Consider the following 14018-nt stretch of genomic DNA (forward strand, 5'->3'; position numbering starts at 1 on the left):
TAAATAGTCATTTATTTTGCGACCCCCGAGTTTATTGGCGAAACTAGTGGTAAAAAGCAAATGGTAACACAATGCCTATTTTGTCTTGCTGGACTTAAGTGTGGTTTATGGAATGAAACATGAAAGTATGAGAAGAACTAAAACGAGTAGCCACACCCAGTCCAGCAAAAGTGTTATACACACACATACACACACACACACAGGGGTTGTAAGCGGCAACTGTGGAGCAACAGGAGGGTGTGGCGTGTATGTGAGTGTTTTTTTTAAACACTGGGAGAACAAATAAGTAGAGTTTGCCAAGTACAAGGGGGCTACACAAGACAGCCATTTGCATTCACGCATTTGCTCCGCAGGACTTGCAAACTGTCCGGACGCACTGAAGGAGGAAAAGAAGGAAAAGCAACTATCGGGGAAAGAGAAAGAAGAAACACAAAGAAGGGAATTTCACGGAGCAGACATGAAAGAGAAAGTAAGAAGAGGAGGAGGAAGAGCTCATTCCAAGGCTGGTGAGAAATCCCTGCAGCACCCGCTGTCTCTCCTCTTCCTCTCATTTATTTACATTTTTTTTAATTGATATAAAACTTTCGAAAACCTTGCGCGATCATTCCTTGGGAAAACGAGAAAGTCGGTGAAAAGTACACGTGATCGTAAAGTTACTCCAACCTAATAAATCTGCGCCTTCTTCCCTGTTCTGTAACCAAACTTCCTTTGAAAAATACCGCAAGGCACACTGTTTATAACTTAGAAGATTGCCGGTCTCTCAACTAGTCAACTAGTTCAATCCTTGCCACTCCCTTATAGGGCCGAGTGTGTTGAATTTAAGAATGACCTGGCCTGTTTCCAGGTGAGATTTCAATGAGGATGTTCAGACCCCAACCTGCACAGCAGAACTATTGGATGCACTAAATGTTGTGTATTTGTTTTTTTTGTTTTTTTAATTTCAGACCAGAATATCGAGGGATTCTACCTGTATGTTTGGTTATTGACACAAACCCTCCCTCTCTGTCATCAGTGAAAGTAAACTTGTCAGTCCTAGAACAACTCTTCTCTTGTTTGAACTGTAGTAACAAGGTTTACGCCTCCTGCAGAGAAGAAATGGTGATGTGCTCCAAAACTTGGAGAGAGGTGGAACCTTCTTCCAGCCAATCACTAACAAAGATGCTGATTTTTTTTTTTTTTTTTTTTTTTTGGGGAGGAGGGGTGCTTTCCTGTGGCAAAGCAGTTTTCCAATCTGACATGAATAGCTGTGCCTCACTTTAAGTGTACTGTATATCCTCCCTGACATGCAGTCCTTGCAGGGTGCAAGAGGAAGGGTGTGCAAATCAACCCCCTTCTGCTGCCAAGCTGCAGATTTTTTGTCCATCCGTGTTTTCGCATTCTGCTGTTTTCACATGCCATCGCTGGGTGTGGCTTTTTCCTTTCACCCTGAGACATAGTGAGGGCCAGTGGGCATATTCAACAGGTTTAGTCACACTGCAGGTTAAGGAACATGCCAGGTCCTGCTCTGCCACTGGATTTTAAATGTGTGAGTGTGTGTGTGTGTGTGTGTGTGTGTGTGTGTGCATGCATGCATTTAAAAAAAAAAAAGACACACCCCATCTGGCCCTTTCCTTGAGAGTTTTGTGATTCTTGAATTGTCCTCCACCCCGCAGTGTTCTCTTCAGTCACACATTCTTCTCATCCTTTTCGGGATAAGTGTGACCTTTATTGATCAGGCAGCGAGAACAAATCAGACAATTTTGAACATTCAAAGTTGTGACACATGCTTTTGTAAATTGGTTTTACATAGTAGTTTGGGTCCTTCTCAGGTTTGTAGGTAGCCAGAAATGAGCATAAGGCAGGGAAACCGTCTCAGTCTTGTCATTGGAATCACCCACAGTAGATTCTGACTTGCCAATTTCTGCCCCAAACAGATGTTTATAGTCAGATGGATGGAAAGGATCCCGTCGATATCAAGCGAAATGATGACTCATCATTTCCCGTCAAAGTCCAGGGAGCAGGGGTTGAGCCGTTTGAAATGCAGGTAAAAAAAAAAATTTTTAAAAAAATTAAAATAAATAATTCAGTTTTTCCCCTCAGTTATTTTTTTTCAACATTCTAAGATTTTTATATCAATCTTCACTGATGTCAAATATGAGTACCACCTCTTAGTTACACTGTATTTATAGTTATTGTAATTGTTGCAAAATAATGTGTGTGTTACTGTGTTTTTTCATAACTTGCATTACAAAATCTCCAGTCCGTAGTTACACAGTTTTGAAATATGAGTTAATTTTAAATGTCTGCTGTCACAATTCCACATAGATTCATGGATTCTGGCTCGTTCAAGATGCAATGATGACTTTGCTATCAAGAGATGAGATTTGTCCACGCTCCAACCTCATGCTGACACTAAATGGAACAATTTTGGACCCTCTTGCAGAAATGCAAAGCATCAAGGGTCTTAAACCTGGAGCCGTCCTCCGTTTGGTTGAAGGTGGGATTTTTTTTTCTTTTTGCATGCTTATATGTATTTTTTCCTTTATTTGGTTACCGGACCAAGCTTTTGTTGCCAATTTTCATATTGAAAAATAATATTTTCCAAATACTATTTTTTTAAGGGTGAGGGTTATCACATGCATTAAATTATTTTCATATTTGCAAAAGACAGAAATCTGGCCATTAAAAAAAAAGACACAGTTTTAAACACCAGCCTTTCCCATGTTACTTTTGATTTATATTTACAGTACTATTTGCACTCTTAGTTTGCACTCATACTTAGTGTATTTGTGGCAATGAGTGTTACATGAGACATCCTTGTACTATTTCACTGTCAGCAGACTGTGGCACTAGTAAGGGTTGGGATTGAAAACACTGCATCGCAACCGTCACGCTCTTTCATTTTCACACGCATACGAAGTCTCTCTCACCTCGGTGCAAATATCAGGCTCCTCAGTGTCATAGCCACGCGGTTTTAAGTCTCAGAGAATACGGGGATAATTCAAGCAACAGCGGTGTTTCTGTTTTAATTGTGAAAAAGTAAAACTAATATATATCCCATGTAGTCTGCTAAAACATTGTATTTTTGCTACATGCATGCAAGTGATGTCTGCACTTATTGTAAAATATGAAATACATAAATAATTTTATATGAAGAGACAAAGTCTGATTAAACAATCATTTAAAATGCCTTATAGTATCTTGACCCTTTTAACATTTTCATAAAGATTAGGTGAGATGTACTTTATGGATCCCAGGATTGGAAAATGATATGGCAGCAGCTGCATAAAATATAAACAACAGACAGTGATAAGATAAAATAAAATATACAATAATGATCTAAAAATGTCTATACATATTTACCTCATATTCAGGAGGAAATAAATGCAATGGGCAATGTGGCAATGTAAAATCAGTGTGGTTAATGATTAAAATGTATTATTGTGCAGGGTTATGGCGCAGCATTACGAAAGATTTCCTGTATCTGTCTGTTCGACAGCTGAGCTCTAACAAATGGGTATAACTCGAAAAATATCTTGTTCCTTTCCAGAGCCTTACACTGCTCATGCAGCTAGAGTTCATCTGGCTCGTATTTTGGAGCTTCTGAGGACATCTGGACCTCAAGATGCACTGAGAGAAGGTCGCTCACCGAGCGTACTGGAAACACTTACGCTCACACAAACCCCAGGTGTGTTCACACACACGCAAATTGCAAGAGACTCAATGACGACGAGACAGAATTTCTTACCGAGCTATCTCTGCAGATTCTACCCTAGCCAATGGAAAAAGCTTAAAACGCTCTTTAAGCAGCACAAAGTCAGAGTCAGTCAACCAGGACATAGCTCCCCCTGACTACCTTCTCCCCGGTTCTGCTGAGAGACCGCTGATGGCCCTGCTTCCACAAAGCTCCCAGCCAGAGGTACGCAGGGAAACGCCCGCAATCGCAAACATTTGATCCGCCCATGTCCCCGTTACAATTTGGAACCTAAATGTTTGCATTGTCAGGTCCCGAGCTGCCTGAGGGACCTGTCCCTTAGCTGTTGGAACCCACCCCCGGGGCACAGGAAGCTACAGGGAGATTTCCAGTACATCACCGCTGTGACGATGGAGGGGCAGCGGTTTGACATCACATCTTGTCCAAAGGGTTTCTTCGTCAACAGGTAAAGAAGTCATGTTTGAAGGAATGCTATTCACATGGGAAGCTTGATTTTAACATGAGCTTTTATCGTCTCCAAATCACCTCAGATCTACAGAAGAGGTGTTCGATCCCCGTCCTGCACAGTCCTCCCCTGTCTGCCACTGCTTCACTGACTTGCTCTGTCACATGAGCCCTGCCTTCAAGCAATCATTCACTTCTCTCAAAAACAGGTATATTTTAGTATTCATATAGCTGGTGTTACTGATTCAGTACTGCGGATGGAGTTGGTTTTAATAAGAATTTCTGTTTTTATTTCAGGCTTAATTTACCTCCAATAGAAGCACTGCCTACTCCTTACCACACTCTGTGCTGGCTGGGGCCGCCCTGTGTTTCCCGTGCCAACAAAAACAGCTTCAACAGGCTTGGTGTGGATGAGCATTCGGCAACACAGGTAGTTCACCGCACAGATTGGTTGTTTGTTGACATGTTCGACATAGTGTTAAGTTTGCATTGTACTCCGCGCTCCCTGCACGCGTCAATTTCAGGCTCCCGACTGGAACGAGGAGTTGCAGTCGGCCAGAGATCTACCGCAAACCAGTCTGGAAGAAAGGCTGCGCAGAGACAGGGCTATGCTGAAGGTAACCAAAAGACGACAGCCTCATGATAACTTTCTGCATTTTACCCGGATCTATCAGCGGCATCTTATTACTATCTCACCAGGTCAACGGTGCGTTTGTCAGGGCTGTGATGCAGGGAGCGGAGAACGTGGTCGACGGTTTTGTGGAGCCGGCAAATGGAAGCGCAGAGGACCCGGCTTTCTTGTGGGGTGGACTTTTTATGAGCCAGGGTGCAGCGAGTGCTGTGTTTGGTGGAGATAGGGGCCGCAGGTGAGAAGAAACCACCAAAAATATCTCTGGAGGTTCTCAGTCGTCCAGGTCATGGTCGATTTTTGTCAAAATCTTCTCCTCGTGGCAACCGGACTTAACTTTCTCGCTTTGAAGACGTTTCACCTCTCATTCGTGAGGCCTTTTCAGTTCGAATGGACTGAGGGGAGTTTCTGAATATAACCACTGGAGTTGGGCACTGGTCTAAGTCACGATAGCTTGTTATGTAAATGGGAGAGTTGTTTTGCAGATATTGGATTAAAATTTGAAAAGTTCCCAAAATTCTCAGAATGTGACACAAAGGAGGGAAATCCCTTGGATCACATGGACTGAGGCTCTGGTTGTTTTGTCCTGACGTACCATGGAGCGCCGAATCTACATCTGCATCTAATCAAAATTAAAGCAGAGTTTCTATTTCCCGCATCTTTTTTTTTTTTTTTAAATGAAAAATCGTGTTCCTCCACTGAAGCTGCAGCGGAAAATAGACGCTTCTCCAGATTAGTCGAAAAACGACGTGAAAGTGGTGTCCAACACATGGATATGTGATGCAGGTTTGACAGTGAGAACATGTTGGGTTCTAGTGATTGATCTTTGCGGGTGTTTTGGAGGGTGCACATCGGCCAGGTCTGTCAAAATTAGCTCACACAGCCAAGAAAAAAAGAAATTGCGGTCCGTGACTAAACCATAATAATGTGTTTTTCTACACTGGCGGGCATTGGTTCTGGGAAATTGCTGCTGAATTCCTGAAGAACATCTTACATAGATTTGCACAGCCTTGAATAAGAAGTAGATCCAAGCAGTTTAGACGAATGACAAAATGTGAAATTACTTAAATGGGGTTTAGGAATTTGCTTAGTCAATACATGTCTAATAGGACAGTTTCGTTTTACCTCGAGAGTGGAAAAAATGATCGTATTTCCCGCGTTTCCCACTCGCAGGGCTGCTCAAAGGTTGGAGCTCAAAGGAGTCCAGGCTTACAGCGATCTGGAGGAGCAGAATGGGCTGCGAACGTTACCGACGGCGATCGTCAACTACAGGGGGATGCGCCTGTCAGCCCAAGGTTTGGCTCCTGGCTTGGAAGGCTCGGAACAGGACCAGGAAAACCCAGCTGGTTTGAGGTACGTTCTGTCGAACATGAATATTTACACATTGTTGTATTTGTTACACATTTACTCCGTTCATAAATAGCAGCACATAACCCTTTTTTTGGGGCATTTTTCAGAGGTCTGCTCTATGGTGTGAATGCTGGACCCCAGGAGTCACCTCATCGCAGAAAGCTGCTTGAGTTCTTGGCTCAATCCGCCAAAGCTCTCTCCATCCAGAGACACGTCGTCGTGGCGCCCAGTGGTCACAAGGTGCCGATGTTCACATCGGTGGATGCTCAGGGACTGCTGGGAGCCGACGGCAGGTTCTACCTATTGGACGTGTTCAGGAGTTTCCCGACTGATGCCAATTACTGTCCTGAGGTAGCGAGCAAGACGTTAACTGAAGAGGAGGGGAGAAATGAAGGCAACGAAGAAAAGAAGCAAGACGGTTTGGAGACAAACCATCACTCGGACTCTGAGCCCCCGCAGTGTTTTCCTCACAGCCTCTGTCGACTAAGACAGGAGTTGATACAGGCCTTCATCCAGCATAAGTGAGTTTTGTTGTAATACAAAATACAATTTACATGGAATGATTCTTCTTCTTCATGAAGTTAAGGATTGATCTTTCTTTTAGACACAATCAGTTCACATCACGTGTGAAGGAGATACTTGATGAGAATGGCGGCTTCGAAGAATGCGCGACAGCTTGTAAGAAGCGTTACGTCGGATCTCACTCGACGACAGTCGCTACAACCCATTTCTGACAAATTCTTTACCCTCCACCTGCGCATTTGTCTTGGATTTGCAGGTGATTCCCGAGCCACGGATGCAGTCAGGGTAGCATGCAAAGAGGTGGGCTCTTTAAGCGAGATCATCTTCGAGATGCGGCTGAACCCCAACGTCCTTTCTCCAGGTACCAAGAGAAAGTACTCACATAGTGTCAAGCCTGAATCACCACCATATAATAGTCCTCTTGTTTGTTCTTAGGGGTGGTGTTCCCTCCAACTGAGAATGAGTCTACAAAGTTGCAGGAGAGGTTACTAAGGGAAGCTGCAGCTTTCATAATCACCCACCAGATACCGAATTTTGTAAGTTTACAAGTTGTTTACGTGACATGTTGGCTCATCTACCTGAAGCCTATTGATTACGCAGTGCTTGGCTGTACGTTTCACTTACAAGCCTTTAGTGGTGCTCCATTTATCAATCTACCCCTCAATAACTTTTATGGCTATAAAAAACATCTTATCAAGCAGAAATGTGTCTCGTTGCTGCCAGGCAAGTTAAATTCACAAACCCAGTGTGGCTCCAAACACCATCTCCATCAGTGGCAAATAACAAGCACTCCGATTACAATACAATTTGCGGTGTTCCTCAGAGCCTGTGAGCCAGAGGTAACGCTCGTAGTTTGTGGACTGAAAGTGACGGACAAATCCTTTCCTCGCTGTAACAGGCTTGCTAGCTGTGGACTTGCCTGACTTTTCTTGACAATGTCAAGCTTTTTTTGAAAACACATCAACACATGCAGCCTGCTGGCTCTGGCTAGTATTCTCTGACTAGCCAATCAAAGGGTGTGTGACAGGCTGACGTTACTGTAACCTTCTAGAAGCCTGTGGTGTCACAACGCAAAATCTGATCGGTCGAAGCGACCGTTTCATTGATTCTTGTTTTTTGCAAGATTGTTCGTGAATCTGATTCTGCTGGCTTCCAGGGAGATTTCTTTGATTTTGAAATTTTTTTTAGGCCAGCAGAGAAAGCCTTGCAGGCCTTGACCGCCCACCACTGTGATTTCATAATGTATGCCTACTTATGCATTCATAATAATTTGTTTTTTGTGTTTGCAGGTGGAGTATTGCTTGCAAAACAACGATGTACCAATGGACGGAGCTACGCTAAAAAAGGCACTACACCAGAGAGGCATTAACCTTCGCTATCTGGGCCATGTGATCAAAGCAATTCATCAGTCAAAGCACAAAGAGCAACTTAGGCATATAATTGTGTGTTTCAAATGCTTAATCACAATTTAATCAGTCCTGAGGTTGTAACCTCTTCCTTAAGTGTTGCTCTCTTCGGCTGATTCCCCTTTACATTTTCCCTCCTCAGAGATTGGTCATAAGTGAAGTTTTCATCCGCTCGGCAAGGAGAGTGTTCAACAGTTTCCTTCAGGTAATTTGCACTTGTGGATCTCGGTGAATGGCGAAATAGGAGCAGGTTCGTATGTGTGAGCTGCAGCTTGCGAAATTGTCTTCGCAGGGCGTGGATGTACCTTGTCTTGCGGCAGCTGTCAGTCACTTCCTTTGCTGCTTATTGGTCGGCAACTTCACATCCTCCCCCGTGGGAGAGGACAGCAAAAAGAGGTCCAGGCGGCGAGGCCGGGGGCCTGGAGTTTCTGAAAGCACGCCGTGGAGCACGCTCACTGGCTCCGAGCTGTGGAACCTGGCGTGCCAGGATGCTACTGAAACATACAACGTCACCGACAGTCTTGGGTAAAGCCATAGCCTTTCAGTTTATGTATTTGAATATTTTTCATTTGTATCAGAATGGTTGCAGACTCAGTCGAGACTCTTGATCAACATTTCACCTTCTACCCTTAAAAAGGAGAAGACAATTATGGATGACACACAAGTGCAGACGGAGATGTGCAAACAGACACACTCACACACTCATGGCAAACAATTAGAATACACATGCAAGGAAGCATTTAGACATAAATAAATGTATGTTAAAAAAAAAAGACAATGATTCAATATGGATTCGTTATTCATCTTCTAAATTCATTAATATATATGCAAGAGCAGACCCATGTAAATACTGCAACTCCCCATTTTCAGATGTCTAACAATGCATTTGTTTTTTAAACACACTCCATCATCAGACGTTTTTGGATTTCAGCACCTGTCTGTCAGATAGATGATCCTTTACCTGTTTGTTTCCAATGCAGTGTTACTGTGCCAAGGTTATAACAAGTTTTTTATCTTTCTTTTTATCTCTGTGAAAGATCTGGACTAAACCAACTGGTTGAGCGGTACGGCATTCAAAAGATTTCCCTGCTGAGAGAGTTCTGTTTAAAGACTGGAGTCCAGGTATATTAACAAAAAAAAAAAAACAACAACTTATGTAACCAAGTGATCTTCCAATGATAATAAAGTGCATTTTTGTTTTTGCTCTTTTTAACACCAGTTGAGACTAAGAGACTACTTCCTGGACAGCCAAAGTAAAGCTCCCATTGGTCCTGACGATATCCTCAACATATTCCCTATTGTAAAGCACATACACACACCGATTGTGGACGCAACGAAAGCATATTTAGCTGCGCAGAACTCCCTTGCGAAAGGTGGGTCAATAAACCTGTATTAATAACATGATACTGTATCTCTTTTTCAAGTACTTGCATGCACGAGTGACTCATTCCAACTGAGGTTTAGATCCAAAACAACCGTTTTTTCCTCAAATGCAGGTCTGCTGGAGCAGGCCCACGAACGCCTCAAGGAAGCAGCTTACTTGTTTAGCAGAGTGTGTGATGATCTGCACCCTCTGGCTTGTCATTGTAACAGCCTGTTGGCAAAGGTGGCATTCCTGCAAGGGAAGATTGCTGAGGTAGGGATATTACCACATTCAAGATTCAAAGTGTTTACCATCATATGTACAGTGTGGAAACATGTTTCCCTGTACATTGAAATTCTGACTTTGCTGTCTACAGTGCATTTGGATATGTATTGACAATAAATAGGTAAACGTTGTTATAAATATGAACAGTGTTGGCAGTGCAAGTAAAACATTGAGTGCAGCTTGGTGTGCCACTCACAAAGTACAGGTGCAAGAATTAGTGTTGTTTAAATGGCAGTAGTTACATGTGCAGTGCTGCATGCAAAGTGTCAGCTGTTTAAGAGTCTGATGGCAGTTGGATAGAATAAGTTCTTTTGTCTTACACTACATAATGCCTCATGGCTAATCTTAAGTTGTAAACAGATTGCTATTGAAGAATTTTTCTTTTGATTAAAAACATTTAATTAAAAAAAAATATATTTTTCTTTAGAAAGTTAATTCATTGATCATGAAAAAAATTGATTAAATGCAACATAACTACCTGTATGTCAAGGGTCGACAACTTTTACCACTCAAAAGAGCCATTTGGACGAGTTTCCCCACAGTAAAGAAAACGCAGGGAGCCACACAACCCTTTTGCATTTTAAAATGAATCAATACAGTGTATAACGTTATTTTTTGCCATTATGCTACCTATAAACAAAATGTGTGTTGCATTTTTTTAAATCAGTGAACAACTGCAGAGAAAACAAAATTACATTTCTGCATGCAACATAACATTAAAAAAAAAGATGTTGGGTTGAAGGTTACTTTTAAGCAAAATTCTATTTGAGTCCTTGTGTTTATGAAAAAAAAAGCCAAACTTAATATAGCCATCATCAGCAAACCAAAAATGCCATCCTCTCTGTGTGCCGTCATCCTGGCGCGTGCAGTCGCTTTTTATGAGTGACAAAAATATTTTAACACGTTTTATTCAGACCTAACAAGATCCCCATAATCTTCAAATTATTGCTGTACCCCTGTACTATGTTAACAGACAATAACACGAAAGAAAAAGTCAAAGTCTTGATTTACTATTCTCCCCCTCATGGAGCTACATAAGCCACTTTTGATCGTAAAAGGTTTTGGTTTCAATATCCGCAAAATTTAGTTTCACACGCAACTTTCTAACCTCGTGGACGAATACTTATTTATTTGCAGTAATCAAAAGTAAATTTGTGTTTTTATCATACTTCATACCCCACTTGAGATCAGTCTCACGACCATACCAGTAATTCCTTTCTCATGTGAAAATAATCTCTTCCTCAATGTTTGCAGCATATTGAAATTATTATTTTCCCATTTACCCAAATGGCTGATCGTAGGCTCGCAGCGTCCAACTGAAAACCGTAGTCATCGGCGAGAGGGTGCTCGGCTACGATCATCCCATTACGATTCAGCAATATGTGAGTGCGGGGAAAAAAAACATTTTCCCCTTTTTCCTTTCACTTGTTTGTTAACCATCCTTTTGCGAGTCAGAGGTTGGTTGTGTTGCTACTACTCATCCACAGATAGACATGTTATTAAATACTTGTACAAAATAAACTTGTCATGCCGTCAGAGGGTGATCCACTCTGTTATATGCAGGTCTTCTTAGCTATATATGTGCATGCTGGAGGGGAGAACAACCTGGCCCTCAAGTGTCTGTTCAGAGCTCGCCTGCTAGCTCTTACCATTCATGGAGAAGACCATCCCTATATCGCCACGTTGGACGTAGGTTGAATCGCTTTAAAGTTTGAAATATTAAAATCGAAGCCTTTTTTTTCTTTTTTTAAATGCCATTCTCGACACTTGTCTGCTTGCAGAGCTGCCTTGGGCTGATGATGACAGGAGACCGAGCGGAGCAGTTCCTTAAGAATGCCCTCAGAATCAACACTTCTTTCTTCGGCCCCACAAATCTGTACACAGCTATCAAGTGAGATAAAGATCTCGGCCTCTCGTGTTTTGTTTTCATCTTGTCTAACCTTCAGATGTCATCACTGTTTTTTTTTTCCCCCTCTCACTTCACTTGTGCAGTCAGCATCTGTTGTCCCAGTGGATGTGTGGCAAAGGTGACTACCGGAACGCAATGACCCACGAGAAAGAGGCCCTCAATGCATTTAACACCATGGTCAGTGTGTTTGATTCTAGGCATGGCCATCAATGGAAATAGATTTCTTTTTCTTTACGGGATCGTACTGTTTTTCTTCTCCAGTTTGGGGAGGGTCACCCTCAGACACTTTGCAGCGCAGAGTTTCTGGGCACTATTACCAAGCAGGCGGTGCGAGTAGAGCGTTCGCTTCGACAAGCGGGAGCTGAGACCGTTGAACAAATGGTGGAGGTGTGACCACTGATTGTTTCCTGTTTTTGAACAGCATATTTTGTTTTTACATAATGAAAGAAAAAAAACAAACAAGATGTCCTATGTCCTGTTCATCTGCAGTGTGTAACTCCCACATCGGACACCATTGTGGAGCAACTGGGGCTGATTACTGGGATCAGACGAATTGCTCAAAGGTACCGTAAAGCTACACTGGCATGTTTACTGCTTGATCCTATATATATTTTTGCACAAATTCCTCAAGAATTTATTGTTTTCACAGCGACAAGTTCCAAGAGTACAAGCAGAGACACAAGGAGCTCAAGGCAGCGGTGGCGAGAGAGCTGGCCAACAAATTTGATGAGGAACTCTTCGCCCCAGAGATTACGGAGGGAGGAGAGAAAGCAACAGGATGTGGGGGGGAAGTTGAAAACGGAAGAAGCCAAACAGGACAGAATACAATTAAAAGCCAGCAGGAGAACGGAGTAAACACTGTAGCTTCAGCTAACTGTCATGCAGTGGAGCCAGGACATGAGGAGGGCACAGAAGCAAATGAAGAAAACGGTGAATGTAGAGAGAGTACAGATTCAGGCGTAGTGGCTAAGATAGAAAACGGTCAGACTGCAGAAGGGGCTTGCGAGCACAATGGCGTCGCTGAGGTGGTGAAATCAATGGGTAAAATTAAGTCTGGGTTAAATGGGGTAAACGGTGCAATAAACGGAGCTTTGGAAATCACTGGCAGCCCATCGGTTCCTCAGAAGAAAGGAACCTGGGCAGATATTGTCTCAAAACCAACAAAAGCTCATGGAACAGGAGACAAAGGAACAGCGGTCAACGGAGTAGAGGTGGTCCTCAACGGAACAGCTGATGTGTGAAAACCTGTCAAACCAGAAGCATGCACTGTAAAAAAAAAAGGCAGTTTTCCGTCATATGGACATGAAGCAGAATATTGATTAAAAAAATCTGTGGGACGAGGAGTATTATTAAGTGGGATGCTGGGATGGCTGTAAACACGAGTGCTGTCTTTTCAACAATAAAGTTTCTACTGTTGTGCCTTTAGTTTGCAATGGACTTGGTTTTTGACACAGTAAATATAGATGTATCTATCATGTATTTGTTCAGAAGTGTGGCTGCAGACAACCAAAACATATAAAAAGTAACCAGTTAAATTACAAAACTTATCATAGCCATTCGTCAGCTACATGGGACAGAGATTATATGAAAAGATTTTATCATTCATATCAAACCAGTTTTATAAAAACTTTGGTCCATCATAGTACAACTTCTTTTACTCAACCATTTTAAATGCACTGCAAGGCCCGCACATGTTTTATGGGCAGATAATAAAAAGCGCCCCCCGTTCTTCTGCAGATATTTCTCCTGAGAATCTTCAAAGCAACGTAAAAATCGATCTGGTTGGAAATTGTCTGTGTAAGTCAAAAAATCAACTTAACTTTAACTGTTCCTTTTATTACAGGGTTTCTGCCGGTATCCCTTAATTGAATGCTTTTTAATGCAACATTCAACAAATATAATACCCATGTCCAGCTGCAGATTCCTTTATTTATAATGATGTCAATCATTTAGATCTGGAATAGATTTCCACAGTAGCATTTATGTAAAAATAACCTTTTGCGTAACAATGGAACTAAAGAATCACATAGATTTAAGTTTGTGTTTGACTATCAATGCATATTTATTTTTATATTTTATATTTAATTATTCATTAATGTTATTTTATTTTTTGCTTCCTTTTTGCTCCAACTCTAGAGCCGTAACTTTGTGCACCGTCAGAACACCGGTCGTAAGCAATAACGAATTAAAGGGTTCCGCTTGTCGATCATCACACTATTCCTATCAAAATGCAAATGTTTATAAAGTCTAATCAAAATAAACATTTTTTTGTTAAATCTATTTAATTACTTTTAATGCTTTTTAATGACCCACAGAAAACCCATATTAAATATCACTGCTTATCTGGCTGCACTACGGGACGCAAAGTAAAGAATTTCAAAACAGGGCACATAACAATAAACACTTCAAATTTAAAA

General features: G+C 41.9%; 1 protein-coding gene across 1 annotated transcript; it reads left to right on the forward strand.

The window, feature by feature from the left end:
- The first annotated feature begins 120 nt into the window (after positions 1–120).
- On the forward strand, positions 121–13026 carry LOC147218443 (clustered mitochondria protein homolog). Its single transcript, XM_086173918.1, has 29 exons — positions 121–250; positions 354–506; positions 1914–2023; positions 2305–2476; positions 3530–3667; positions 3744–3898; positions 3985–4139; positions 4225–4347; positions 4436–4568; positions 4663–4755; positions 4838–5004; positions 5940–6119; positions 6224–6637; positions 6721–6794; positions 6895–6999; positions 7074–7174; positions 7928–8080; positions 8187–8249; positions 8337–8569; positions 9082–9166; positions 9264–9417; positions 9541–9680; positions 10994–11074; positions 11256–11381; positions 11474–11583; positions 11685–11778; positions 11863–11988; positions 12091–12164; positions 12251–13026. Exons 2-29 carry the CDS (start codon positions 458–460, stop codon positions 12840–12842), a joined length of 4200 nt encoding a protein of 1399 aa, XP_086030044.1. The 5' UTR covers positions 121–250; positions 354–457; the 3' UTR covers positions 12843–13026.
- Positions 13027–14018: the final 992 nt, after the last annotated feature.

This window comes from Fistularia commersonii, chromosome 26 (genome assembly GCF_037954325.1).
Source record: "Fistularia commersonii isolate RoL2024-O1a breed Wild chromosome 26, RoL_Fcom_v1.0, whole genome shotgun sequence".
NCBI lineage: Eukaryota > Metazoa > Chordata > Actinopteri > Syngnathiformes > Fistulariidae > Fistularia > Fistularia commersonii.

Excerpts from the sequence above, each read along its gene's own strand:
- LOC147218443 (XM_086173918.1), top strand. The coding sequence starts at position 458 with ATGAAAGAGAAAGTAAGAAGAGGAGGAGGAAGAGCTCATTCCAAGGCT. Across the intron at positions 4,756-4,837 it reads GAGACAGGGCTATGCTGAAG|GTCAACGGTGCGTTTGTCAG; the intron begins GTAACCAAAAGA and ends CTATCTCACCAG. Across the intron at positions 5,005-5,939 it reads GGTGGAGATAGGGGCCGCAG|GGCTGCTCAAAGGTTGGAGC; the intron begins GTGAGAAGAAAC and ends TCCCACTCGCAG.